The sequence below is a fragment of the Carlito syrichta genome, unplaced genomic scaffold (genome assembly GCF_000164805.1).
Source record: "Carlito syrichta isolate Samal-C Ts95f unplaced genomic scaffold, Tarsius_syrichta-2.0.1 Scaffold72250, whole genome shotgun sequence".
Classification (NCBI taxonomy): Eukaryota; Metazoa; Chordata; class Mammalia; order Primates; family Tarsiidae; genus Carlito; species Carlito syrichta.
The window spans coordinates 462,334-489,841 of record NW_007016346.1 but is presented as its reverse complement, the minus strand read 5'-3'; the positions used below and the strand labels follow the sequence as shown (position 1 = coordinate 489,841).

Below are 27,508 nucleotides of genomic sequence, written 5' to 3'. Positions count from 1 at the left end.
AGTACGGCCGGGCTCGGTGGCTCAGCCTGTAATCCCACGCCTTGGGAGGCTGAGGGGAGTGGATTGCCTGAGCCCGCGGGTTCGAGACCCTCCTGGGCAAGTTGGCGAGACCTCATCTCTACAATAATTCAAAAAAATTAGCCGGGCGTGGTAGCGTGTGCCTGTAGTTCCAGTCTGGGCGACAGAGTGAGACTCCAACTCAAAAAAAAAAAAAAAAAAAAAAAAAGTACAAAGCTTGATGCCTCCATTCTGAGATCCTCACCCCATCTTCCTGCTCTGAATGAAAACACCCTGTGTCATGAAGCAAGAAAATATCTCTTGGTGTGTTCAAGCTTTCCACCACCCTTGCTTCACCCTGAATGTTAGCACTGGAAGGTTGCTTCTCTGTAACTAAATAAGTTGGAAGGGAGTGACTTCTACTGAGTGCAAACATAGTCTGGGGGCTGAGACCCTTTTCTTCCATGTTTCACTTACTCTCCAAGAGAAGCCTGGGAGGCATGTGTTCTCAATTGCTGAGATCAGGGGAGCAAGTTGGTAGTGGGGTGAATGGGTCCATATAAAGTTCCCAGCTCAGGACTGCTGGAGTGCAGAACCCCAGACGTTGCACTCTCCACCCCCCCCAGCCCCCCGAAACTCACTTCCAGAAAATGCAAAAACCAAGTGCACTGGAGGCTGACCTCAGCCAGCTGGCTGGAATGGCTTTAAGTGTTCTGGGTTGTAATAAATGGGGAGAGAGACACCGAATCTGATTTATCAAGAACATCAGAAGATGAAGTGCTGACATTCTCACGCCATTCAAACAGAGAGTGCTCAGGCACAGGAGCGCATTTGGCAGAAACAGCCTCTTTGCTTCTGATCTCACTGCCGCTCACAACGCCCTGCTTCTCTGTGATGGCTTGTGCCAGAGTCCAGGAAGTCAGCACTCAGCGTTCCAGAGAAGATCCTCCAGGATAGTTTTCAGGATTGCAGAGGCTGGTGAGAGACTGTCTAATGCCACCCACCTCCTCGCCTCAAAATTTGGCTGTTCTCAGCTAGCCAGGTGGAAGACTCTGAGCTCTATTAAGTGGGTAGGCTTTGGCAAGAGCAACCTAATCATCCTTCTAGAGGATGCACAGCCAAATTGGGATGGGATCACCTAACTGTGCCCAGCCCTCCCCTTGGCTCTCAGAGGGGCGAATCTGGGAAGTTAATAAGCCTAGACCTTCGTGATTCCTCGGTGTTTGTGCCACGGCTGCTGCAGCGGTGCATGGTTTTCCATGTTGGCTCTTTCTGCTCTGTGACTTAAACAGATTAAATTGTCCCCTATGCTTCCTCCATAATTGTGATGCAGTATTTATTCTGTTTGGGCACGGGCAATTAGAGTAAATTCAGAGAGCTTTCTCATCTCCTGACAGGTTTTTCTGAAGAATGCCTGATTCTGAGTGATTTATCAATATAAGGATAAGATAAAACAAGCATACCATTGCTACCCATCCACCATCAATATCAAGGTTAAGGCAAGTCACATCACGCAAACATGCCCTGTGGAAAAGTGAGACTTCTTTTTATGTTTTCCAGAGATTCTGTCGTATGAATTATACATATAAATTACATATATGTGTATTATACACACACACAGTTCCAAAGCCGTGCCCCACAGCTTGTATGGGATGATGAACTGGAACCACCTCTGTATCAAACTGTGAACCCTTCAATGGCTGGGCCTGAGCCTGGTGTAGTGTCTAGCACTGAGGTGATGCTTGGTGGAAGCCTTCTGAATGTGTGAATGAATGATACTCCCATTATTTGTGGCCGTCACATACCCCTGATTGCCTGCACCTACGTTCTGGCCTGGATATGTTCAGCTGAGTGAATGTGGCTACGATATTTACAAACCATGTAAGTGGTTTGGAGTCTACAAACTATGGCCCATGGCCCAAATCCAGCGACTGCCTAGTCCTGTAAATAAAGTTTTATTGGAACACAACTATGCCCATTCATGTATGGATGATCTATGGGTGCTTTAAGGAAAAAATGGCAGAGATGAATGAATCATTGCAACATTCGAGACTGACTCTTGAAACCTAAAATATTTGTTCTCTGATCCTTTGGAGAAAAGTTTGCTGACCTCTGCGGTGTACGAACTGACCCTGAGAACTTTCAAAAAACACAGATCTCTATAAGCCTGAGACCTTCTTGAGGATGCCTGTCTGTATGTGACCTGTAGTTAGTCTCTGGCTATTCTCTTTTATTGTGTGACCAAAGGAACAATGAAGTTGAGCAAACATTGATATAGGATTCCACACTGGATCTCTGTTATCTCTCAGATCTTTATTCCTCTCTCTCATCTTGAACGCCACTATGAATACTACCTTCGCACAGAACCTGAAAGGGGGATTCCTTTGGCCTCTTTTTTGTTACTCCCACTGTGTGCCCTTGACATGGGAGAACTGGGCCTCGTGTCCCCATGAAACTGCCCCTTCTCAGTAAGGATGAACAGGACCCCAACTGATGGGGAGCTGTCCCCTTGGTAGGGTAGTAGGGGTGAGGGAAGGGAGGCTGTGAATGACTGGACTCACAACCCTTCCTAGACTCCCTTGGGCTGATGTGTTGTTGAGGATTGTTTCTTTTAAGTCATGTGCTCACCTTTGCTCTAACTCGGTACAGCCACAAAGCTCTGAAGCCTCATGATTTCATCCCTGCCAACTGGTCTTATTTAAGGCCCCCTATCCCAAGCCTGCAGGTGACACCCAGCAAATGCTGGGAGAGACCTGACTTATGGAAGAACCCGCTTCACTCTAGGTCATGACAGATCCTTACCATGTGCTTGATATCCTTGGATAAAGCTTCTCTCATTAATTTCTGGTCTTCTCTAAATATCGTTAGGCTGTCACCAACTGATGAACATATCAAGATGCTAAATGTTGGGGAGGGCGTCATCTTAGGAGGAAACAGCCATCTCCATCCTGAGGTGCTGTTGGGGCTGCCACCGCATAGTTGCTGGTGATTTCGTACAATGGGTAGTCAAGACCTGCAGCCTTTTGGTCTGAGGATCTCCTGCCAAGGAATCCCAGAGCTGCTATGGGGAATTACCACTGCTACCAGGATTGGTTGGATTTTTAAATCCGGTGCCCCATGGGTCTGATTCTCAACTTCAAAGACTGTATTCGTGGCTTATTTAAGTGGCCTGTGTGACTCCGAATCTCCGGAAAGAGTCAAGTATGATACTGAAAGCTCTGAAATAAGGAGGATAATCCTTGCACTCGTGGCAGCCTGCACTGCCGATAGCAGAGTGATTTTAGTGTTGTCCCAGTGCTGTAGGAAGGACTAAAAGGCATGATTTGAAATACTTTTTGCACATCTACCTACTTACAGAATATATCCCACTGAAAGGCTTATCATAGGACATGTCCTTTACTCAGTGCCACCAAAATTGAAGCTCACTGAGGTTAAGTAACTTGCCTCAGCTAAAAATCTTCTCTGCTGGAGCCTTTCGGAAAACTACATAAGCAAAGGAAATGAATGGAAGAGTCTCTTACGAAAAAATAATTTGGAAGCTATTGAAAGTGGTCAGAGCTGGTGACACAGAAATTCCTACTCAGAGTGAGAATTACAGGGAAGAGCTTGCCTGACAAACTCAATAGTGAAAAGAGGTCCTATTAAAGAGATTCCACATTCAAGATGTTCCAAGAAACATACGTTGCCCAAGGCCATCAGCTAGATCAAAGAATACTGGCTTCCCTGTGTTCAGACCCATAGCCCTCTTGGAGTACAATGAGGACATAATGGGGGCAAGATTGGTCACCTGGAGTACCAAGAGGAAATGTGGGCAACATGTGTCACTTGCATTCAAGGTCATGGGCTCTGAGGTGCCTAACCTCATCAGGATTCTTCTTCATGCAGGTTACATTCTATATAAGCCTCACTCACTTTCTGAGGGCTGGCAAGTGGGGAGATGAATTGGCTTTCCCCAGCTCCCGGGCATTCCCCGTAGTTACTGACTTGTAGGCTCTAGAATATTTTCCAAGAAGACCTCTGCTGATATTTTACCCTGATCAGTTAACTCTTTGTCATGTCACATGATGGCTGCATAATAATGTAGGTAAAGCAGAGTGCATTTCTCTGTTTTTTACAATGTAACTGCAACACCTGTTTCCCAGCTCAGATCCAGTCCATACATTAACCCTTGTGAATACCTCATTCTAAATCCTGGAGCATGCCCTTCCAGGGGTGGGTGCTCAGAGGAGCAGAGTTTACATGTGCAGGATTTTGTGAATTGAATGAAATCGGTCATGGTAACAGTATTTACACTACGGAAACCAGCAGATGCTACTCTCCCTCCCCCAGAGACAGTTGTTCCAGCTGTCCCAGCCCAGCTCTGGTAGTGGCTGCTCCCGGCTCCTGCTTCCTGCTCCCAGAAGTCTGTGCAGGACCCAGAGCTTGGGAAGGGATGGAACACAAGCTTGCTGCTTATCTGCCTGCCTCTGAGGCTGCTACTTCTCTTATGTTCTGACATGGAGAAGGGTGGTGGAAATTTAAGTTTCAGCCAAATTAATGTCCCTGGACACTGAACAAGAGGGAGCCCTTCAAGGTGGCCTTGGAGTTTGAAGCCTCTTGTTTATTGTTATCTGAGTCCAGAGGCCTCAGAGAGGGAGGAGGGAATGAAGGTTCTCAGGGATACGATACAGACGTGCCTGTCCACCTTCTCCTGTGAGCTTGTTCTGTGCCGGCAGCAACGGAACTAGGGATTGATTTTAAAGTAAAACTATCCTTTGTCTTGATTTAAGGTGTCCAAGTCCTCCCATGGTTAGGAACCAAGCACTATGCCACGCATTGAAGATACTGAAGTGGGAGACTTTTCTTCATGATGGAAACACACTGTATCTGCACTGTCCGATACACGTGGCCAGTGTGACTGAGGAACTGAATCTCCAGTTGTAATTAATCTGAGTTTAACTTCCAATAGCCACATGTGGCGAACGGCCACTGCATTGGACAGAGCAGCTCAGGGACAGCATCGGATGGCAGCCTGTATGCTGCACATGTAGGGGTGCATTCTTCACACTGGACTCCCACGAGACCACTAAGTGGTCTCTAGATCCTTGCCCTCGAAGTGCTGACCAGCAAGACCAACTCTCACACCACTGGCAGACATCCACACATTCAGATGCACCTGCCACTAGTCTGAATGCATTAGAGGGTCACCCTGTGTAATCCTCATCTCCTATCTGCAGGATGGGCAGTGATTTCAACTTCCAGGTGATGAAACGAGGGACAGAGAGGTACAGCCCTTGCCCAAGTCCTCTGAGCAAGAATTCCCTCCCAGGCATGTCTTAGTAAACTCCAAATCACTTGGCTAGACACATAGAGTCTCAGAGAACCGTAGGATCCTATTTAAAGGGATTTGCCATACTTGTTCTGATAGTGTAAGAAGGGGCCTATATATAACACAATTTTTCCTTTCTCGGGTGTTGGTGGGTGTTCAGCCTTCTCAGGTTTTTACTTGGGCACTTACCCTGTGAGTACGCACATTAGCATACACATTTCGTTTTACACCATTTGGTAAATTTTTTCTTCCCCAACTAGTAGTGTCAGTATCTTTCTATTTTGCTATCTGGTTTAAGGTACTACCAGCTATATCAAAGTCAGTGATTGGGTCACTGTTTGGGCTTTTGATTTTTCTGTGGGGATGTAGTCTACTGATCAACAATTCTCTGGTATCTCCACCTCACCCCCGTCCTCACCCCAATGTACTGCTTTTGGATTTGCACTGGTTGAAATGGAATGAAAATGGAGATGTAAACCCAAGGCTGACCCAGCCCATCTGAAAATGTTCTATGGTGTTACATTATCTACTGATATACATTTGGCTAGCGATTCTTTCCGCTTAATAGCAAGTGCAAACACCACTCTGTAAATCAGAGGCGGGGGCTGGTATTGAGAACGAGCTCCTTTTGAAGACAGGCCACCTGCACTAAGCTGGAGCGGCCAGGGCAGAGGGGCAGGCTTTGCATCAGCCACTGTGCTGCAGGAACATGGCTCTTGCTACACCCCCTCCCTTGGAATGTGGAGGTTGTTTCTTAGTCACTGTTTGCAATAAGCAAACACTATCTAATCAACCCCAGCAACCCTCCTGAGAATTTTTGCATGCAGGTGGTCTGCTGCCCTGATTGCTTGGCTTTCAGCTTACTTAACCCGGGTGAAGAGTGCAGATCACACAAGGCCAACAGGGCACTGCCTCAAATGTAATCTCCAGAACACAGGCTGCCAGAAATCCAGGCAGTTTCAAGGAGTGGGGAAAAGAGAAGTCGCAGCAGCCCAGACAAAGACCGGTAAACCGTGGGCACTAGAGCAGGGCTGGCTGATCTGCATCAACGGAGTACACTGCCTGGCCTGCAGGAAGCTTCCTAGCGTGAAAACTCAAGAACTGTGGGCTTCTGGTCATTTGTTTTTAGCATTGCTGCCATCCAATTTCAGCTTCAAAAGACGATAAAGTCCAGCAAGCTCTGATCACTGCTAGAGAGCACTGGCTGTGAACTTGGTATCCTGCTCTCTGTAGCCCAGCTGGGCACACTGGGGAAAGACAGGTGTCTCCTAATCATATACAGCTAGGGCTTGGCTAACAGTGGGCATTGCTTCTTTGAGCAAAGAACGAAGAACATACCGTCTATATATAAAGCCTTGTACAGTCCAAAATACCAGTATTTTCAGTTATTTGAAGTTATTACTATAAGCAGGTCAGCATTTACTTTTCCAAATGCCATCTGAAATTTCTTTTCTCTAATAAGATTCCTAAGGGGCACGTAACTTCTTATTTAGTTAGATATTTTGGACTGGCGTACGTATTATACATTACTAATACCATAAACCTTTAGTTCTAGTAGATGAAAAGACCCATCAATTCATGCAAAACATAGGTACTGTTTGAATTCAAGGTCAGACAAAGGAATGCTGACAGTCATCTCGAAGGTGGCTACACCGTGAAGTCTAGCATTGCAAAAGACTCTGTGACCCCTTTGGAGCTTGATAGTTCCTTAGACTACAGCCTGTTGACAGAAATGCTGGCTTTAGTCTTATGGATTGGGGCTGGGGGAGCCTATTGATGGACCCTCAGGTGATCAGCCTGCAGCTTCTCCTAAGATATGGTTCGTGAACATACATACCCCTCCCGGTGGGCCTCTCCTTTTTCCAGCTCCTGAATGACCCCCAAGAGCACTTTGATGGTTTCTTGGCTTGAACTGATCAAGTTCTCCATCACCTGAAGCTGTGCTTTGAGGTCGACCACTTCCGTGTGAGGCGTGTGAGGCACAATTTGCTGGCATTCTTCACCCGCAGCCACTGTGGCGGGACTGGGCTGGTTTCCCAGGCCCGGCGGGGCTGGAGTCTGCAGAGGCTGCTCACTACATTCGGGGAACAGGCACTGCATCGGGGGCGAGCAGGCCAGGGAGGCGCCCGGGGGGGCCTGGAGTCCATTGAGATGCACAGCTCTCCTCCGTTGCTGCTCGTCCACTGGGCAGAGGGACCACTGGCTGGCGGCGGCAGAGGTGGACAAGCCAGGCTCGGGGGCCCTGGCACCTGGGGCAGGTGCATACACGGTGGCAAGCTCCGTTTTAAACACCCTCCCCAGGGCAGGCGGAGCGGGGTCCTCGGAGTCCGGTGTTCCCTGGTCCTGCTTGGCCCTCCCCGGCAGCTGGTCATCAGGCTCTTCGGAGGGAGGCCGAGTGGAATTTTGGAGGGCAGCTTCTCCATAGCCCAGCAGGTCGGGGCTTTGACACGGCCCTGCACAGTTGACCCCGGAGGGCTGGTCCACCACGTCCATGTGTTCGTTGGAGTGGAAAACCAAGGCTGTGGTCTTGTGTACCCGCCCTGCACCACAAGGCCGAGCCTCCCCCATGGGTCCACTCTGGCCCTTTTCTTTAGCGTCTGCTAGAAACCCATTGTTTTGGCTTTTAAAGGGATCTGCAGCTGGCAGGCTTTTGAGGCTCCCCTTTTTGCGGTCCAAGGGGAACGTCTGGTAACACTTTTTAAGGTCCGGCGAGGTCTGCACGCCTGTGCTCTTCGTGACGTTGGGGATAGACCTGCGCGCGGGCACCGTCATGTATTTGCGGTAGGCCGCCCTGTAGGACACGGCCTTGACCTCACGTTTCTCCCCTGGCTGTCCCGAGGAGAGCTGTGTGTCCCTCTGCTCATTCTGTGCCTCGCAGATGTCCTTAAACCGCACCTGCAGGGCTTTGTTCCGTTTTTTAATCTGCCGATTGGGATCCAGGGCGTATTTCATCTCCAGGGCCAGGCAGGCGGCGGGTTCCACTTCGCTCTCCGACGCTGCGAGTATGCATTTGCCGGTGTCCTTACTGACCATGGTTCCTGCATGCAGAAACAGCAAGAGGTGTCAGCGCAACAGAAACACACAGACAGACAACACACACACACACACACACACACACGGGCGGCACAAACTTTCAGCCAACGTGATGGCTGCCTGCTTCCTAATTATTTTTAAACAGGTGAGGTCGGCCTTTATGTTAAGGAAAATCACACAGGCGGAGAGTGGGTGCCAGGCACAGCTTGAAATGCTGCTCAGATATGAAAGCCTGCTTGCTTTTCCAGGTGGGATACACTCGTTTTTTTCTTTTGATAGTAATGCATGTTTCCCCATTAGGCAATCCTGTTTTTACTACATTTATCAAGAAACCCAACGATGCTGCCTCTTTTGCTTTACAAATTATCTTTTCACACGCGTGTATTCACTTCATAGGCAGATGGCTTACCAAATGTAACTGATTTGGTTGGGGTTTTTACTATTTCTTGAGGATGACATGGTTCATCTATTACTGATCTAGGAGAACTGCTGTTTTAAAGGCCAAGTGAAGATTCCAGGTCATGAACAGGTAAGTGTGGAGAGCGCCATGGTGAGGAACTGAAATCAATATATTTACATTAGCCATTATGGATTTTGTGAGAGAGGTGACCACTCCACTCGTTGGGAAGGCCATAAACAAGTTGTTGAGGGGTGTCTTGTTTCTAATGGGTTAACACCAGCCATGAAAAGAATTTGGGCTTCCCTGCATCTACAAAGGCAATGTTAGCAGCTCTTTTCTTTGATTCCACAGAGAGCGGTCCTGGAAAACATTTTTTTTTTTTTTTTAAGAAATTAGTCATTCTAGAATCAAGTTTTGTGTTTTGATCACAACCTCCGAAGATGAAAACAATGGTGGTTGTTTCAATACTTAAATCGTGAAAGAAAATAAAATCATGAGGCTTTCTGTTAATCATGCAAATTCATCCTGGGCTGAATTATTAAATGCAGCGAAAAAGATGCAGGTGGCCAATGATTCCTCTCGGGGAATACCAGTGGGGTAGGATGGTTTCACTTTATTAGGCAGAGTCACAGCTGCCTATTGCACATGGAAGAACTTGCTTGATGGCTGCACTCAAAGCAAGAAATCATAGCTAAGCATGTTGTTTATGACCGAGCCTTTGCCATTTCCCCCTTGCGTTTGAGAAGAAGACAGGATGGGCTGAGCTAATAGGTGTGTGGAGGCCCAGGGGCTGAAGCCAAGTGCCCAGAGAGTCAAGGTCACAGACGGGAGCTGGCAAGAGTGGCCTAAGAAAGGCTCGGGCCACACTGCCCAGCTCGGCTGTCATGGGGAAACACTGAACCGGGCCCAGAGACCTGCAGCAGCCCTTCCTGAGAAACTCCACAAGAACTGTGACACTCAGAGTGTGGCTGCTGCTTACGGTGTTGGAAGGTCCGGGGGTTAGATGCCCTGCAAGCCCATGTACAGAATACCTTGCTTACAAACGTCCCTGAAGGTCATACTTCCCATCTCAAGAAGGAAAGGAGCTCAGAGAGATTGTGTCGCTTCTCAGCATCACACAGCAAGTAAGAAGCACAGGCCTGTACAAGACCCTGACCCACCAGACCTCTGCATCCATTTTATTTCTAAGAGACCTGGAGTCCAACAGACAGAGATGTGACATCTCCCCACATCCCCAGTCCCTACTGATTCAGTACTGTAGGTCGATGGACATGGTGGTTTGGTAAAGGTCACAGCTCCCATCTGAGTGAGTTACACAGCTCTCTGCAGTCTGGAGACTCTGTCCAACTGACCTCTGCAACTCAGCCAGCGCGGTCCTGCAGGCCTCTACCAGTGTTTACTGAATGAAAGGCTGAGAGAAAAATCAAACTCTTCATACATTATGCCATGAACAGCTAACTGGTAATCATGTTTGAGTACAGCAAAAAATAATCTCTGCAGCGTTGGATTTAGATTAGACCAGGGTTTCTCGACCACAGCACTACTGATATTTTAGGATGGATCATTCTCAGTGTGACTAGAAAAATCTCCAGATATTGCCAGATGCGTCTGGGGGTGGGCAGAGCCACCCCTGGCCAAGAACCACTGCATGAACCCTTAAACCTCTGGACACCTGAACTTCCTGTTTTTTGTTTGTTTGTTTGTTTTTGTTTTTTTGAGTTGGAGTCTCACTCTGTCATCCAGACTGGAGTGCAGTGGCCGCTCCTGGCCTGGACAGGGCATGCCTGCTTAGGAGAGATCTTAGATATCTCCTAGAGGCACTTATCCAGGCAGGTTAAACAGATGCACACAAGAGCACTTGGTGTGGGGGACAGTCCAGGTGGTGGCGTGGGTAGTATAAGAAAATTAAATTTTAACCCTCACTCTTATCCTCCTGTTCATTCTTTAACTACCTTTGTTGTCCAGGTCTGTCAGGATGTATTGTGCTATCATTCTGCAGAAGACCTTCCTACTAGGGAAAATTTGAAAGAGAGAGCATTTTTACCAAAAGCAATTTACTAGTAATTTTTCAGCCTTTTCCCTGCCACTACTGAAAAATGCGTGTCTGAATAAGTTTGTCCTACCATGCTATTCATCATCACGATTTGCCAGGAACTGCACTGAAATAATTTTCTGACATCAGTCTGCTGGTGTAAGAAATAGTCTGAGTCTTGGACCCAACCATCAAACTAATAAAACAAATCAGAGAAATTAATTGTCGGTGGCAAAATAATCATAAAAAATACTGAGCTCTTTTCTGTTTTACAGAGGGTTGCTAAGTATATCAAATTGTTTCCTTATTAGCAAAAATGATGGTAATATTGAGGGTTTTTAATCAGTTTAGCTTGTCGATGCTGACTTTAAAAACAGTAGTAATAGGTAGTTACTGAGTTGTCCTGATAGGAAAAACACTAAGAAATTATTGCATGTATTTTGGCCTCACATGGGGTTATGAGTTCCCTCTGATGGCTCGATGACATTTTGTAAAGCTTTAAAGTGGAATTTTCCTGGACATTATGAGTTACTAAGGTGGACACATCTTTCCAGTGTGTTCATTTACTAGTCATTGTGGAGAGGGGTCAGGCTTATAGTGATTACCATGAAAAATGATGTAATTGAAAGTAAATTGGGCTGGGCTCGGTGGCTCAACCTGTAATCCTAGCACTTTGGGAGGCCAAGGTGAGTGGATTGCCTGAGCCCGCGGGTTCGAGACCCGCCTGGGCAACCTAGCGAGACCTCATCTCTACAACAAATCAAAAATTAGCCGGGCGTGGTAGTGCACGCCTGTAGTTCCAGCTACTTGGAAAGCTGAGGTGGAAGGATCGCTGGAGCCCAGCAGGTCAAAACTGCAGTGGCCGGGAGCAGCCACTGCACTCCAGTTGGGAAACAGAGTGAGACTCCAACTCTAAAAAAAAAAAAAAAAAAAAAAACAATGTAAATGGGGCATGCTACAGAAGACTGTCCATGAGACAGGTGGAACCTTCTCAAGCACTGCTTCATTCATTCCCTCATGCATTTATTCAGCAAATGAATGTACATCTCTTACAGTGTGACATTAACATTCGGTATATAGGTCTGTGTTTCTGTGACCTAACCAAATGTCAGCATTTGTGCACTTCACTTGGACTGTGTCATTTGGCTCTCACTCGATAGCCTTACAGTGGAGGCATTTTTGACATCCTCATACCACAGATCTGAGAAACTGAGGCATGCTCTGTTTTCTTGTAACTTGCTCTGAGTCACAAGCTAGGGGGTTGTACCCGTTTGACATGGCTAAATCTGTTTGAAGCCCAGGCACTACACCACCAGCCCTGGTCAGGGAAATCTCTCATTTGAAATGACCCAGGGGAAACTTCAGAATGCATCAAATGACTGAAACTCAATCTGAGCTATTTATTTCCTTGGCTTGTTCCAGTAATATATCTGGGTGTAGGTGTAGGTCTCAGGAACACAACTGGCTCTGGTGCACAGACTGAGTGAGGGTTGCCTTGAATTTTGGACTGAGCCTGGTACCGCAATGGCGTTTTTTTCCATTTTCTTTTTTGAGTTGAAGTCTCACTCCATCGCCCAGGCTGGAGTGCAATGGCATGCTCACGGCCACCCCAGCGTCAACCTGCTGGGACCCAGCGATCCTTCCATCTCAACCTTCCAAGCAGCCGAAACTACAGGCGCTCACTACCATATCTGGCTACTTTTTGATTTACTGTAGAGACAAAGTCTCGCCAAGTTGCCCAGGCTGGTCTCAAACCCGTGGACTCAGGCAGTCCACTCGCCTCGGCCTCCCAAAGGGCTGGGGTGACAGGCTGAGACACTGAGTCTGGCCAGTGGCGTTCCTAATGATGGTTTGCTGTGGCTGGGTCACCCCAGAGAACTATGGTCTCTGGTTCTTGGCGTTAATCTCTTAGCTCTACAGCAGCGGGAGTTCATAAAGTTTAGTTTTCAGAAGAAGATTGTGCTCTAGAATTCATTGGCCTGTGCTGTCTTGAGGTGAAAATGGCTAGTCATGGTTGGGCCTGTCTGGCTCAGGGAGAGTTACATGTTGAGGAGCTGTCTGGAATATAAATGTCTTAATTACTCTCAAATTAAATTTCATAATCAAATGTGAGTTGTAAATATATAAACCCTGTATTTTTAGATTAGTGATATAGAGTCATCTCTGCATGCTGCTTTAAATTAACAGCTTATATAAAAGTGTTAATTCCAACTTAAAGGAGTGAAAAATGGAAGCAACTAACTGCCTCACAATAGGCAAACAGTTAAGTAAATTATGGTGCACATTCACTCCATGTGGCCATTAAAATGATAATTATAGAGATTATTTAGTATCATAGAAAAACACTTACGAAATAATGTTAAGTGAAACAAATAGTCTACAAGTTATACTGGAGAAAATGAACAAAAATGGCCATTGTTATGGTATTAAGATAGCCTATTTTGAGAGATTTGGTTTTCCTTTTGTTCTCCAATTTGGGGGGAGGTGTAATATCGTCCCTTTGTTTTTGCCAATTACAAAAAACACAGAACAAAACCACTCTATGCTGTGAACACGACTCGGGGAAGTATGAACACTTGTGTCAGAATAAGAAAACCCTAGAAATCATTGGATTTGGGTATAAGCAGTTTGCCAGGGGTCATCTTTTATTGTTTGAAGGAAGCCCTGAATAAAGATACAAAATGAATTTCAAAATAATTATTGTCTTTGTCCATATGCATACATACACCCATATGTATGTGTTTAGATATGTATAGATACGAAAGTGTTTAGCAGAAGACATGCCAGTATTCAAGAAAACATACTGTTAAGAAGAAGGTGCTGTCTGTTTTAATTAGAAAAAAATAGGTTTGACGTATAATCTGCATTTACAGTCACAAAGAAACTTTGTGGGGGTTGCGTCAGCTCTCCACTGTCCATCCTTAAAATGTCTGGCTGATTTGCAGGTTTCTAGTTTGACTCTGTGATGGGCTTTTATGGCATGATGCAGTCAGCTGACAGTAGGGCTGGAAGGTCTGGCAGCCTGGCCAAGACACCTCCTGGTGTCCGGCAGTCCCTGCATGTAGCAAAGAAGCTAGGCAAGCAATCTGATGAGTATGGCAAGGGAATCTTAGGAAATTGTTGGTTTTTCTAGTGGCTTCCCCACTGTTCAGACACCTTGGAGTCAGAAACGCTGGCTGGAATTCAAGATTAATTGGGTCAGCATTTTATTCCATATGCTGAGGGAATGCCTGAACATTAGGCTACTCAGAATGGGGGAGTGTTGAAAATGAACATGCCATTCTTCAGCATGCAGGTTGCCAGTGGGAAAGGGAAGTAACACAGAATCTCACTCACTAGATTAATTCATTTGTGTTGCAAAATAGTTAACTTTAGAGACCTGGTTTTATAGGCACCGATTGATTCTTCAGAAATGGAAGTCCTCTTTTTCCTCGGGGCAAAGCTAACTGCTATAGATTTTGGACGGTGTCTTAAATTCATTATCCAGTTTAATTTTCTTTATACCCTGAAATGTTATTTTTCCAGACATTTGTTCTTTTCTTCAGAGGTCATTGATTAAGAGGACTGAAAGCGGGTAAACAGATGAATTTAGTCACCCTTTTGCGATTGAACAGCGAGTGGAAAACTGCTCCTGCTGCAGAGCTGGACACCTCAGAGAAAACACAGGAAGTCACGCCTTGTTCCCTTGATTTGTGGAATATTGCAGTGACACCTTTGTCATTAAGAACCGATGACCATCCAGTCTGAAGTTGAGGAAAGGGGCACTCGTGGAGCTTAAATGCAGGTTGTGAGGCAGAAGAAAATCCATCTTTGGTGTGTCCCCATCTCATGCTTACCTGAGATTGTAGAAAACACATTTAACCAACAGAAATCCTGTGGTCAATTACTTCAGCCATGTAATGTAAACCACTGTTGCCACATAGGCTTGCGCTGGTCTGCTTCCAGTGAGTGGGAACAAAGGAGGTAAACCATCCGTTTTAGACATGGATGTTTTGGGTTTGGTGCTGAGGTTTTAGAAAAACCAGAAAATGGCCCTCTTAAATGGACCAGACTTTCGTCTTCTTTTGTGTTTTAGTGTTTACCCAGTTCTTTGATTTTCAGCTTATACTGAAGTTAACCTTTGCTCCTCCTCTGTCCAAATGGAATCTAAATTAGTAAAAATGAATTACCAAAACCTTATGATGTTGGTGAAAAGAAACTGGAAAAAAAAATGCCTCCTCCAGATGAGATATTACGTCAATGTAAAAAATTAACTTCATTTGCAGCAGTTAGCTTTGCTAGCTAATAATGGTCAAAAAGAATTTTGTATAATGAGTTCCACCAACTCACCAAAATCATCTGTGAGACTGGTAAAAGGAACTAATTTCCCTCACCCTTATCATCATGACAGTGACATAGAAGATAAAATATGAGGGCTATCATTTTGAGGATAGCCCGTGAGTATATTTCGATTATGGTAGCAAATGCCCCACTTGCCCCATTCCCTGGATGGTTCCTGGCAATTAAGCAACAGTCAACTGATATTTTGGGTTGGAGTTGGTGGGAGTTGGCAGGACACATAAGAGGTGGCCTTTATTTCTTACATGCAATGGTCATCTCATGTGAAAACATGTAGATACATGCTGGAATGGACTTGGGGAGTGCTTTGCTTTGTTGATTAACTATGCCTAACCCATAAGGTTTTTACTAAATGACTTGTTTTGACTCGAGATATATCTGAACTAAAACTAGAACATGGACTCCCCCCCCCCCAAAAAATGACTTATGTCAAAGGAGTATGTTTCTCCTGCTGCTTTCCTTAATCTCAGGATATTAGAACACCCAGGGCAGAATTTTGATTTGGAGGGAACAGTTCACTACAACCAAAGTCATTTAGAGCTGAAGATGAAACCTGTCTTTCTGGCAAGGCTGTTGGAATGCCCATCAACTCAACCATCTGGCCAAGCTTTAAATTTTGCATGGTCTTCACTGCAGAGGTAACTAAGCCAAGAAGAAAGAGAAAAATGAGCATTTCTTGTAATTAGCTTCTATTTATAGGCTGACAGCAAGGTGTAGAGCAATATCCTGCCCTAGTAGCCCATGTACCTGATCCTAACAAAAACCTGCAAAGAGTTAATGTTTGTGATCGTTCCCAGGCCTGTGGAAAGGCTATCTGGGTTTGAATTCATGGGACCTTCCTCTGATTCACTGGCTAAAAATGATGTGGGGATGGTTCGTTCAGTCTGGAGTGGAACAAAAAGACATGAATTAAGACCCACAGCATAAATTGAAGGAACCTTTTCTTTCCTCTATTCTAGCTGATGGGCAACGAGGGGAACCTCAAAAATAGTTCGTCACCCTGAAGACAGATGTTGTCCGTCTACACCAGACATACGATAGGGAAACTGAAGAATGTTCTGAGCAGAATGACTGATATTCATTGCAGGTGTGCACAGGGTGAAGTTTTAGCATTCAGAAAGCAAAATGTCATTGCTTTGGGGGGAAGAAGTTGGAGGAGAGTACAAAAAAACAAAAAATGTTAGTCTGTGACACCCTAAGAGCTGTTACATTTTATTCCTTAAAATAAATTCTATTGCTCAGCAATGCTGATCTTATTTTCTATTCTGCCAAGTTAGTTGGTTTTTTAAATTCCTTCCTTGACCAGTAGTTACTGTGAGCTTGTCTTCTCTGTGCATAACAATAAGTAGCTACTTTTTAAAAAAACTTAAAGTGACATCCTTCCTCATAGAGTTCCATTCTGCTGTCTTTAAAGGTTTATCTCCCTGTGCCTGAAAAGCTTAGTGGTGTCTCTGACAGCCTGGAGGAAGACTCAGTGTTTTTTTCTTGGGAGGCATTCTGACATGGTGTATTGGCCTTAGACCCAAGGATGGTCCGGCGTCAACCCAGAAACATAGCTGCTGTGTTTATTTCGGCTGAGCTTGTAGCAAAAGTGACCGTGTGTTAAAGGCGGAACTTGGCTTGCAGTAGGGTCAAAAGTCCCATTCTCAACTTAGAAGAGTGTCCAGTCTTTCAGTACTTTTATTCTGAGGGCTCCCAGCAGATACTATCAATGGTATGCTTGATTAATTCTCCAGTTTAAACTCCCGTCTCCTGTCATCACCATGCCCTACTGATTTCTGGTTTTCCGTCCTGTTAATTCTCCTATTGATTTCTTCCCTTTTGCTCCCACTGTTCCCATCCTGATCTTGGCCTTTTTAATTCTCTTGTCCTCGGTCCTCCATCCCCCATCCTGCTAGTCCCAGGTTCAAGGACACACATCTCTCCTCTCTACAGATACCTTCATGTGTCACTCTGGTAGCACTTCCCAAGAGTATTATTTTTTTTATTAAGTCATCTATAATTTTTTCCCACCTAGCGTATCTCTCTAGATTTCTCATGGCTCTGCAAAAATCCTCCATCTCCTTAAGTTAAACCATTTCCTGTCTGTAGAACTTCTTACTCCATCTTCACTTCCGTTGGATCACTTTCTAAGACTGTGTTCTCTTCCTTCTCCTCCACTTCCATGGATAGTCTCTTTTTGGAGGTCTAGATCGAATCTTGCCCTCTCTGGCTTCAAAAGTCCTCACCTGCTACCTTCATTTACTCAGTGAATAGCATCTGTGTATCTAGGGTGATCAGGGCTCCATACAGGAAGCTGGGCACACAAAGGAAAATGAGGGACAGTCCTTGGCAGTGTCTGGTCCAGCAAGGGAGACACATACTAATGGATGACACCAGCCCATTGTGTGCAGAGCCATGGTGGAGCTGGGAGGAAGGAAGTACTGAGAGTGGTCTCTGGAAGTCGAGGCAGGCTTCACCTGGGAGACATGTAAGAGAAGGCTTTACTTGGCTTTGCTGTGTGTCAGTTCTCTCTCCTTAACACAAATATGTGTTCTGTGGGCTAGATCCTTTGAAGCACCTCCTCTCTTCTGTGCTCACTGATCCTTTACTATTTACTTATTGGTTCAAGAATATGATGAGGTACATTACAGTATCCTTGCAGCTGAAATCTTACTCATATGACAAGAAGGGTAAGAATGAGGGTATACTATTAGTGGCTTCCAAGGATTCTCTATTATCTGGATCCTCAGACGATGCACAACATGGCTGTATTCTGAAACATAAGTAGGTGTAGGAAGAGTAGAAAGGAAAAGGAATAGAGTTTCATCAGTTTAAGAAAAACCATATCCAGGGATTTTTGTCTGTTGAACCTTCACATAACTGCCTTGAGTTTGCTTGCTGTATGTAATTTTTCTGTGCTAATGGAAGAGAAAGAGATGGCATACACACTCACAAAAATCGGTAGATGGTACAGAAATGGTGCACGTTTTATGTTTAATCAGTAAGTGATTGAGACCCTTACTACATATTTGTTGTAGGAAATGTGACTCGCTGGGAATGACCAGTACGTTTGTTCTTATATTAGCCAATTTCTTCTTGGGAGTAGGATATAGTAGTGGCAAAACAGATGAAGAATTTAATTTAAAAATACCAATAGCTTGGAAAACATAAACCTTTAGATCATGGCATCATCCTTAAAGTTAGTCTTTTCATCTGTTATAGAGGAGGAATCATTGACCTTTAGGGGGAGAAAGCAATAGAGAATCTGGCGCATATCAGTGAGTCTAGCTATTACAAAGCGACACAAAAGTTTGAGTGAAATGATTTGTCACTCTTCTGCTCTTCGAATTGAGAACACTGCATAGAAAATTATGGTCAGTAAGTAAAATCAATACTGGGAAATATAATTCTGTACTACTAAGCTCCATTAAGATGAATGGAAGAGGAGAGGAGAGACACGAAAAGGAAGGGGGAAATACAGAGGGTGGGGGTGAGATGGGAGGGAAACAGTGAGTCTAGTTAAACTCACAGACACACACACGTGCGAACGGACATGGGCGAGGGAGATGACGGACTCAGGAACTGTGTGACATCTGTTGGCTGTTCACTTGAGTTGAAGCATGTCTAGATTTGATGGCCTTGAGCCACTGCTGTCAGAACTTGTCTGCTCTTTAGGGGTCAGTTGCAGCAACCCCTTCTCCTGTCCAGATAAAATTCATCCCGGGGCAAAACAAAAGGCCAGGCTTGGGCAGGCGTCTGAAGTGGGACATCACGCCGTTTACTGTTCCTTGGAACATCCAATACCTAGTAAACCCAAGCGTTAAATTTAATGAAGAGTTAGATTTTAAGTATAGATTCCTGTGTTTGCTTCTATTTTTTTTCCCCAGTTCCTCCTTGGAACGGATGCCCTGTTTCTTCATAAGAATTGTGGAAAAGGGAAAGAGAGAACAGTAGCATGAGACTGTGTAGTTTGTGAATAAAGGTTAGCATTGCCGTGAGTAAGCAGGTCTGGTGATCTATGAAATGATTCTCTGAGGACTTCAGCATCCTAAAAAGATCCTTACAAAGGAAAACATAAATCTTTCCCAAACCTCAAATGGCCCCGCTATGCTTTGGCCTTCTTGAAGCTTTGGAGGAGAGCATAGGTGTTGATGAAGTGGAACCTTTCACAAGTGTGTTTTTCTTTTTGTTATGTGTTTTTAAAGAAAGCGTTTCCTGCCATGGAGAAGAAGAAATCCAGGGGGCGGCTGTCCTCCCACAGGAAGAAGGAAAACATGCATTTTCCTTAAGGGCTCTGTTCCATTCCGGCTCCCTAGAATGCCACACGTACAGGCCAGGAAAAACAAGGAGAAGAAAGAAAAAATACATACGTTGGTCCCCACCCCAGTCCAGGCAAATCAGAGTATCTGGGGAATGACACTGCATAGCTGTTTTGTTTTGTTTTGTTGACGCCTAAGATAATTTTATTAATGCAGCCACTGGCCTACTTATTTTGTTTTCTTTATCTTCTTTACCTTGTTCCTGCTACATCCCCAAAGCTTAGAGCAGTATGTGGCCCAGAAAAGGTCTCCAGAAATATTTACCAAATGAAGAGACGAGTAAGTGAATGTCCTGGGGGAGCAGGGAGCACAGACCTCTTCCATTATTTTCTAGAATGAAGGTGCAATTTAGCCAGAGTGCCTGTCCCAGGGTCCGGCCGGGTCTTGTATGGCCATCAATAGTCAGGGTGGAGTCACATTACACAGAAGAGACAACTAGTGACCGGTTATTTTCATGGTTTACAATAAAGGTCCTTCACAACGTCAATTAATTAAAGAATGGAAAATTCCAAGTAAAGTGTCACTGGGTAGGCCCATAGCAGGAATAGGGCATCTTCACACCTTTGTATTTTTGATGTTTCCAGTTGGAGGTGTAAAACATCTAGAATTCTGTCCCTTTCTAGGAATTCTATAGCTGGGGGCAGCTTTTCTCCACCATGAGTCTGAGATCAGTTATCAGTGCATTGCCAGCCTTTTCAGTGAATGACTTACTTTTTTACACTGGGAAGGGATTGCTCAAGGTCACTCGTTCAGCATTCTCACATTCTGCAGTGTTTTCTTGACATGGTCGTTCCTGGCAGTAGTCCTTAAGGGCTGGGGTTTAAAGACCAATGACTTGGTTTTGAGTCCTGGGCTGTCTACTTATTAGCCCAGAGTTCTGACCAAGTTCTAGAACCCAGGAGAGTAAAGATAATAATAAAAGGTAACACGATATAGTGCTGACCCTGGGGTAGGTACCGTTCTGTGCTTTCTGTGTGTTCAGACATGTCATTTTCCAGATACTGTCTGAGGACAAATTACCATTTTTGAACAAAGATGGGGAGCCTGATGGCCAGATCGTGGAATCACATGGCCATGGTCACACCGATAGCTCCTGGCATAGCTGGGAGGGCACGTGAGGGCAGTCTGGCTTTCTGGCTTGGGGCCTGTGCTTCTTCCTCCATACTGTGCTCCTCCAGCCGGTATCAGGGCTCAAGAGATGGGTTTCTACGAAGCTCTGCAAGTATTACTGCTCTGGTGATGAAGTGAATTGGACAAGGACAACATGTTCGGGAATGTGTTATGCATGTGGATGACGCTAGACAGATACATGACGTGAGAGAAGGTTCCAACCTGACATGGCCGATGAAAAGCTACAGAGGCCAGTAGTCACTCTCACTGACGTTTTAGATACAGAGTTAGACCTGGTTCTTCCTTGAAGAATTTAAATGATCACTAGGGATGACTTGAGGTCCAGGCTCTGCCACTCACTCAGAAGTTGATCCAGCTCCATGGAGTGTGATACCACCCTGCTGATAAGACGGGGCCCTATTTTCACGGGCCCAGCATTCCAGCCCTATGCTGAATCCCATCATTTGGCCTAACTCGGGTATTCTTGACACATGAATAAATCTGGCCAACACAATAAATAAAGCAAGCCGGGCTCGGTGGCTCAGCCTGTAATCCCCCGCCTTTGGGAGGCTGAGGTGAGTGGATTGCCTGAGCCCGCGGGTTCGAGACCCGCCTGGGCAACTTGGTGAGACCTCATCTCTACAATAAATCAAAAAATCAGCCGGGCGTGGTAGCGCGTGCCTGTAATTCCGGCTACTCGGAAGGCTGAGGTGGAAGGATCGCCGGAGACCAGCAGGTCGAGGCTGCGGTGGCCAGGAGCGCAGTCTGGGCAACAGAGTGAGACTCCAACTCAAAAAATAAATAAATAAATAAAGTAGAGATATACTTAGAGGAGAGTTAATATTATGTAGAGAGACAAATAGAAATAGCAAGAACAAAACAAATTAAATGAGGATGAAATAAGCCATCAGGCTCACAACGACCATCATAAACAAAAACAAAGAACAGTTGACAAAAGCAGTTACCATTGGACTCTCCAATGACCTGAGAAGTCCAATGAAAAATATGATTTGAAAGTAAGAAACTGACCATTTCCAGCATTTCTTTAACTACATTTGCATGGGAGGGGGTGGAACATGAGGAACTCTTTTAATTTTATTATTTATTTATTTATTTATTTTTGAGTCGTAGTCTCACCCTGTCGCCCAGACTGGAGTGCAGTGGCCACTCCCGGCCACCGCAGCCTCGACCTGCTGGGCTCCGGCAATCCTTCCGCCTCAGCCTTCCAAGTAGCCGGAATTACAGGCATGCGCTACCACGCCCGGCTGATTTTTTGATTTATTGTAGTGATGAGGTCTCGCCAAGTTGCCCAGGCGGGTCTCGAACCCGTGGGCTCAGGCAATCCACTCACCTCAGCCTCCCAAAAGCGTGGGATTACAGGCTGAGCCACCGAGCCCGGCTGAGGAACTCTTTTTAGAACTGAATCCCGGCCACGTTAACCCAAGCGATGGGAGACTCAAGTGCGTGGTTAAGTGAACTCTAGTTGTTTGTACCATGTGACTTGGACAAAGGAAAAAAAAGTCCTTATGTATTACTCTGATATTGATTTAAAAAATGACACATTGATGGGTCTGGCACAGAGATCAATAAAGCTGATGTCATGATGTCAAGTTGAGATGTGAGGTTAAGACTGAGAGGTATATAGAGTTGACGCCTTCTGGCCCAATGAATTCTCCAGTTTTGGGGGGTTTTTTTTGTGTGTGAAGCTTTAGTGAAAATTCCTTTTAACCCAGAATGTCAGCATTTTGATGTAAGAATACGAATCTACCTGATTGTAGCAAGGTTTGTGTTCTCACCGCTTCTTGTTTCTTCTCTAATACTAGGTCACTTAAATTCAAAGATATTCTTTCTTTAAAAACTCAACTTCCACCCAAATGAATTTTTATCAAAGAAAATACTGAGATTTGGTGATAGAAGAACACAATACTTTGGTTCTTTTTCCTTTTCTAAGCACTGTGTGACCAGTTGTAAGGACTGTCTGGCTCTGGAAACCAATTCTCTTTACTGACATCCCATGATATTTCATTTACTTCCTACATTTAAAAAAAAGTACAACTGAAAAGGGAAGAGAACAATTTGTTCCCAATCAGTATCTCTGGAATTTCTAGCAGAATCACTGTCTAGATTTGTCGTTAATAGCCTCTTTAAATGTTTATTAAGTACCTGTTACTAGATAGTACTATGCTCAGTCCTTTAAGGATTTCTTTGTGTTGTGAATCCCTTGGTCTGTTTTTCTCCTGATCGGAAGTATTTCTCATAGAAGTCCTAGGAAGTAACAGACGATGAAAAGCTTACTTTTAAAAATAATATTTCCATTTGAAAACTCATGCTCCAATTTCTAATAGTAATCATGTTTTACCCCCTGCTCCTGCTGACTCCCAGACTTCTGTTTCCATTAAAATCACCCACCACCTCATTGGCCTTGGGCAGATCTTTAATCCTTCCTTCACCAGTTGCCATGCTACAAAGATTTGCCAGCCGGAGGCATCTCTCTCATAGCTGCTCTCTTATTAATATCCCCAGGGCCACCAGTCACTATTGGTACTAGTTAATTCTCACCTGTGACATCTTTTCAACTGGTCTCCAGTTCCTTTTCTTTGGTTTATCTGTAGATATCAAGGCTTAATCTTTTCAAAATATATGTTCTTGTTCAAAGCATTCAGTGAACAGAGGCCCCTTCTACCCTGCCAGTTCCTCCTCCAACTGGCTTCAAACTGTGACCCCAGCACCTAAACCTTTGCAAATGTCACTTCTTATGCTTCCCATACAGGTGTCTAGCACCGAGCACCCTACCCTTTGGCTCAAGCCCCAGGACTTGTGTGTGCTGGACCCAGGAGTCTAATCTCAGGCTTCACCGTCTGAGTCAGCCAAGGGCATTGCTCTGCTTGTTACCTCCTGTGCTGATTCTGTCTCCATTGAGTCTTGAGGACTCAAGACTTCCTCTCCACCTCTCCCTCTCCTCCTAGACTTCAGCTTCTTAGGGGCCTCTCACTTGGTCTCCTAACACCTTGCACATTGCCTTTGCCACCACTGATACTGCTCAGTCTACAGACACCAATCAGAAGTCCTTTCTGAAAAAAAGCCATCTGCATATCAGTCTACCTTCCCTATGCTTGCTTCATTTTCTAAGAACCCATGCTTTATAGTTTTACTACATGCTTAGGGATGCTAAAATCACTTACTACAAAGATAAGTGGATTTCACTTTGCAAAACGCAGACAATAAGAGATGTCTGGAACCTAATCATTAGGTACATATGGAAATGTTAAAAAAAAATAAATAAAAGAGGGGTGCTTGACAAATACAAGGCACTTCCAGAGAGGAAAAAATGTGGGGAACCCACATCACCTGTAGAATGACCTAGAAACACAAAGATTGCTCACTTTCATTAAGGCAGCAGGTACGATCATGTTGGTTCCTCAACTGAGCAGCTGAAAACAGGCCCCATATCATCTTCCTCTTTCTCTCTGGAACACTGAGATGCAGAGACAGCAGCTTTTACTTGCAAGACTGCCTGTCATATTTTCAGCATTCCATAGCCTTCTTCTCATCTCTCTCATATGCTGTAGTTTACTGCATTTCGTTTTATGCCCAAGGCTAGATTACTAAGGATTGGATTGGAATTTTCCATAGTAACTGCAATATAAAGTTCAGCAAGCATTTTGACATGCCTTTGTGATTTTTTTAGAAAAAGTTTCCTCACTACTTTATTGGCTAAAACACTGCAACTCACGTGAGTGTACACTGTGCAAGAATAATTCTCTTTCTTGTCTTTCTTGCTCAAACTTCCTCACAGCAGGATGTTGTGATAAAGAGAACATGCCTTTGTGATTTTTAAAAAATTGTTTGCATGCACAATACTCCGAACAGCCAGCTCCGTCCTCTATAAAAGCAATATTCACAAATGATAATTCACAAAAGCAATATTCACAAATTTGGAGACAGTTCTGTCCAAATCCTTCTGAAATATGGTGTTAGCGAAAAGGCTCATAGAGTAATTTAGATACATAATTCCTTCTTCCCCTAATTTCTATTTTTCTATATTCAAGTTAATTTTCTCTTGGTCCCATATAGAGCTGGGGATATGTACTTAGCAGAAATACAAGGGGCTATTGGGTAAGAATGCTTTGTTTTTATTTAGATAGTGGTTTGTCAGTTGATAACATCTTTCTACACCTCAAAGTCCCTCAACTCATTCATTATGGGTTGAATAATGTCTGAAATTCATATGATGCAAATTCACACCGAATAGACTATGCCTTGCAGTCAAGTCTGAGAGGACTTGTATTTCGGACCAGGAAATGTCTCTGACATTATGGTCTGTCTTCATCTGAGGGGGAAGCATCTCGATTGCCTGGAGACCGTCCAGAGTTTAAACCTGTATTTTGTATGACTCACTGCTTAGTACAAGACATCATCCAAACAACTCGTTTATAGGAATTTCGCCAGGGCCCCTGCAGTTTGGTTCCTGCAAGTCTGTATTCTGTCCATGATATATAATAAGAATGCACTTAAAAAATAAACGGATGAAAACAAATGAATGCATTCCCTACACATACATCATAGGTTAGCTCGAGCATTGGATAAAGACTTCTCTAAATGTTTGTATGGGGATGCAGTGGTAATTAGAGTGCTGTCATGTGATATCGATCGTTTTAAATTTCATTTTAAAATACTGAAGTCGCTCGGTAATGTTATGAAATGTTAAAATCAAATATGCGAAGTGACTCAAAGGGATCTCCTTCATAAATTATGTCAGTGAATTTTGGATTGGGGAATGTGGGTCTCCCTGGAATTATGGTGGGTAACGGATATAGCTCTTCACATTCATGGAGAACTGCTTGACATAGGACACTAGCTTGATCTGGGGAGTCTTTATGACCTCACGTTCCCTGAATCACGGTGATATGTAAGTTTGCTTGCTGACCCGAGCTGCTTGGGTGCCGTGGATGGGCAGCATCCTTGACAAGCAGCATCCTTGACAAGCAGCATCCTTGACATGCAGGGAAATCCCTGACGAACCTGTCCCTGCCCTCCTGTTTGAAGGCCTACCCACAGAACAGCTGCTCTGGGATGTGGCTGCGATCGTTTCTGAATCATGATTCTCTGAGAAGCAGCCCAGTCCCTACGTAAGTAATCTGCTTCTCATACCAGAGAGTTTAGTAGTTGTTTCTCTAAATGAGACAGCCATGGTTTGGAGCAAACAAGAGAATACAAATATCTAGCTATGTGAACCAGTCTGTCCGGCCACTCTGCTGTGATCAACTGTTGTTTCTGAGAATCATTTTTCTTTTCGGGTTGCTTATTTCGGTGTGTAAGAATCTTCCTGTAGATGGATGCCTTTCATGTACAAGTCTTCCATTCGTTTATTTATTAAAGAATTTTTTCCCTACAGTGGAAGAAACAAAACGACAGAAATTCCCTCTCCTGCCACGGGGGTGACAGCTGGAGCAAAACGGAGAAGCCCCCAAAATAAACCGAGTAGTAGAGCATTCAGCTTCCCACAAGAGCTTTTAGAAAGCTCTTTGTGCAAACATAGAGCTTTCCAGCTTCTGCCTTATTAGCCTATTTCTTAACCAGGAGTTATGTTTCTCAATAGAATAATGGGCCTGATTTACGTAAAAGCTCAAAGTTTAATCACAATGATAAAACATAAAGTCATGGCAACTGTGATAAGTTTAAAGATACATTTTGCTTTTCAAGGGCATTTTGTCTTTAGCTAAAGGTCTTTCATTATAGCTAAAGAAATTAAACCGAATCATTCTGTTTTTAAGGAAAGGATACATTCAGTGAAGAAAACAAAACTCTCGTTCATACAATTTATGCAAAATCATGCAATTAATGATAGTTGTGCTAGACTTTTTTTTTTTCTCCAAATGCGCCTCTGATAAAACCATCGTGAGGAGCAGTGCCATCTAATGTAAGTAGTAAACATGGATAGTAAATTATTAATATCTGGTGAGGCATGCAGAGGGCAGGACTTCCATTTTTCCTCGGAGCTGCTTGTGCACAGCTGCTAATCATTCTTGCAAAAATTGCACAGGTAAATGTGAACTTGGAAAAGTAACATTCAACAGGATATGAATGTAATAAATAGCACGGCATGAATAGTAAAAGCCAGCACTTTCCGCCTCTGCAGAGTGAAATGATGGCGACTTTCTACTCAGTCTGTATCGTAAGCTGAATGGGGGTTCTATCATTTTCACGTGTGTGTACTCCTCATTGGGAATGGCCCGGGTCTTGTGACTTGGGTGGTGTTTTTTAATCAAGTCCCTACCGCTGTAACCTTGACCGTCGCCCCACAGGGATATGGAGAGGTGGCCCCTCCGCTGGTCCTTGTTCAGGGGAAAGCCTTCATGCGCACAGACTCTATCTAGCCTCTGCCAGCCTGAGCTGTAATCTTCTGAAATGATCGCTGGGGCTCCCAGCCAAGGCGAGGCTCCCCCAAAGTTGCTTGCCACTCTGGTAGTTTCACCTCGGGATGCTACCGCAGAATTTAAGTGCCTAAGCAGACAAGGTCAAATTAAACTGCTTCACGGCTGCTTCTGGCTCAGGGGCCTGAGAGGGCGTCCAGTCCCCCCCAGGACGGACCTTCGGCAGGAGAGGGGTCGGGGCAGGAGCCCTGTTCTGTAGCCGAGCAAAACGCACCCGTTTTCTCCCCTATTTGCTCCCAGAGGCGCCCCTCCTCCCCCACTCCCGGCGTCCCCTTATCACCGGCTCCATCTCCCCGTGGCATATTTTTGGGTAGTGGCAGGCTGAGGTCACCAGGAGAGAGTCTCCTCATCCGAGCAATGGAGACGCCTGCCTGGGACCCCGAGCGTGAACCCGCAAGACGCAGGCTGTGCTCTTGACTTTGGGCTCCAGGCGCTGCCCCGGCCCCGGGTAACCCGCGGGCTCCCTCCCTCCTCCTGCCCTCGCCTGCCCGCTCGCCAGGTCTGCAGCGCCGGGCGGCTTCCCACGCCCGTGCTGGTCTGACACGGGGGGCCGGG

At 45.0% G+C, this 27,508-nt stretch overlaps 2 protein-coding genes across 3 annotated transcripts in view; one reads left to right on the top strand and one right to left on the bottom strand.

Moving 5' to 3' along the window:
- FAM196A (family with sequence similarity 196 member A) overlaps positions 1-8,366 on the bottom strand; it is a 38,944-nt gene extending 30,578 nt beyond the window's left edge. Inside the window, exon 1 of one of the 2 annotated variants that reach the window (XM_008052879.1) lies at positions 7,143-8,366. In XM_008052879.1, coding sequence (XP_008051070.1) covers positions 7,143-8,338 — 1,196 coding nt within the window. In that variant the 5' untranslated portion in view covers positions 8,339-8,366. The remainder of the gene's footprint in view (positions 1-7,142) is intronic. The other variant, XM_008052883.1, reaches the window with a different exon arrangement.
- The window catches only part of DOCK1 (dedicator of cytokinesis 1), a 362,706-nt gene that overhangs the window by 58,584 nt on the left and 276,614 nt on the right, over positions 1-27,508 (top strand). The gene's annotated exons all lie outside the window — the stretch shown is intronic.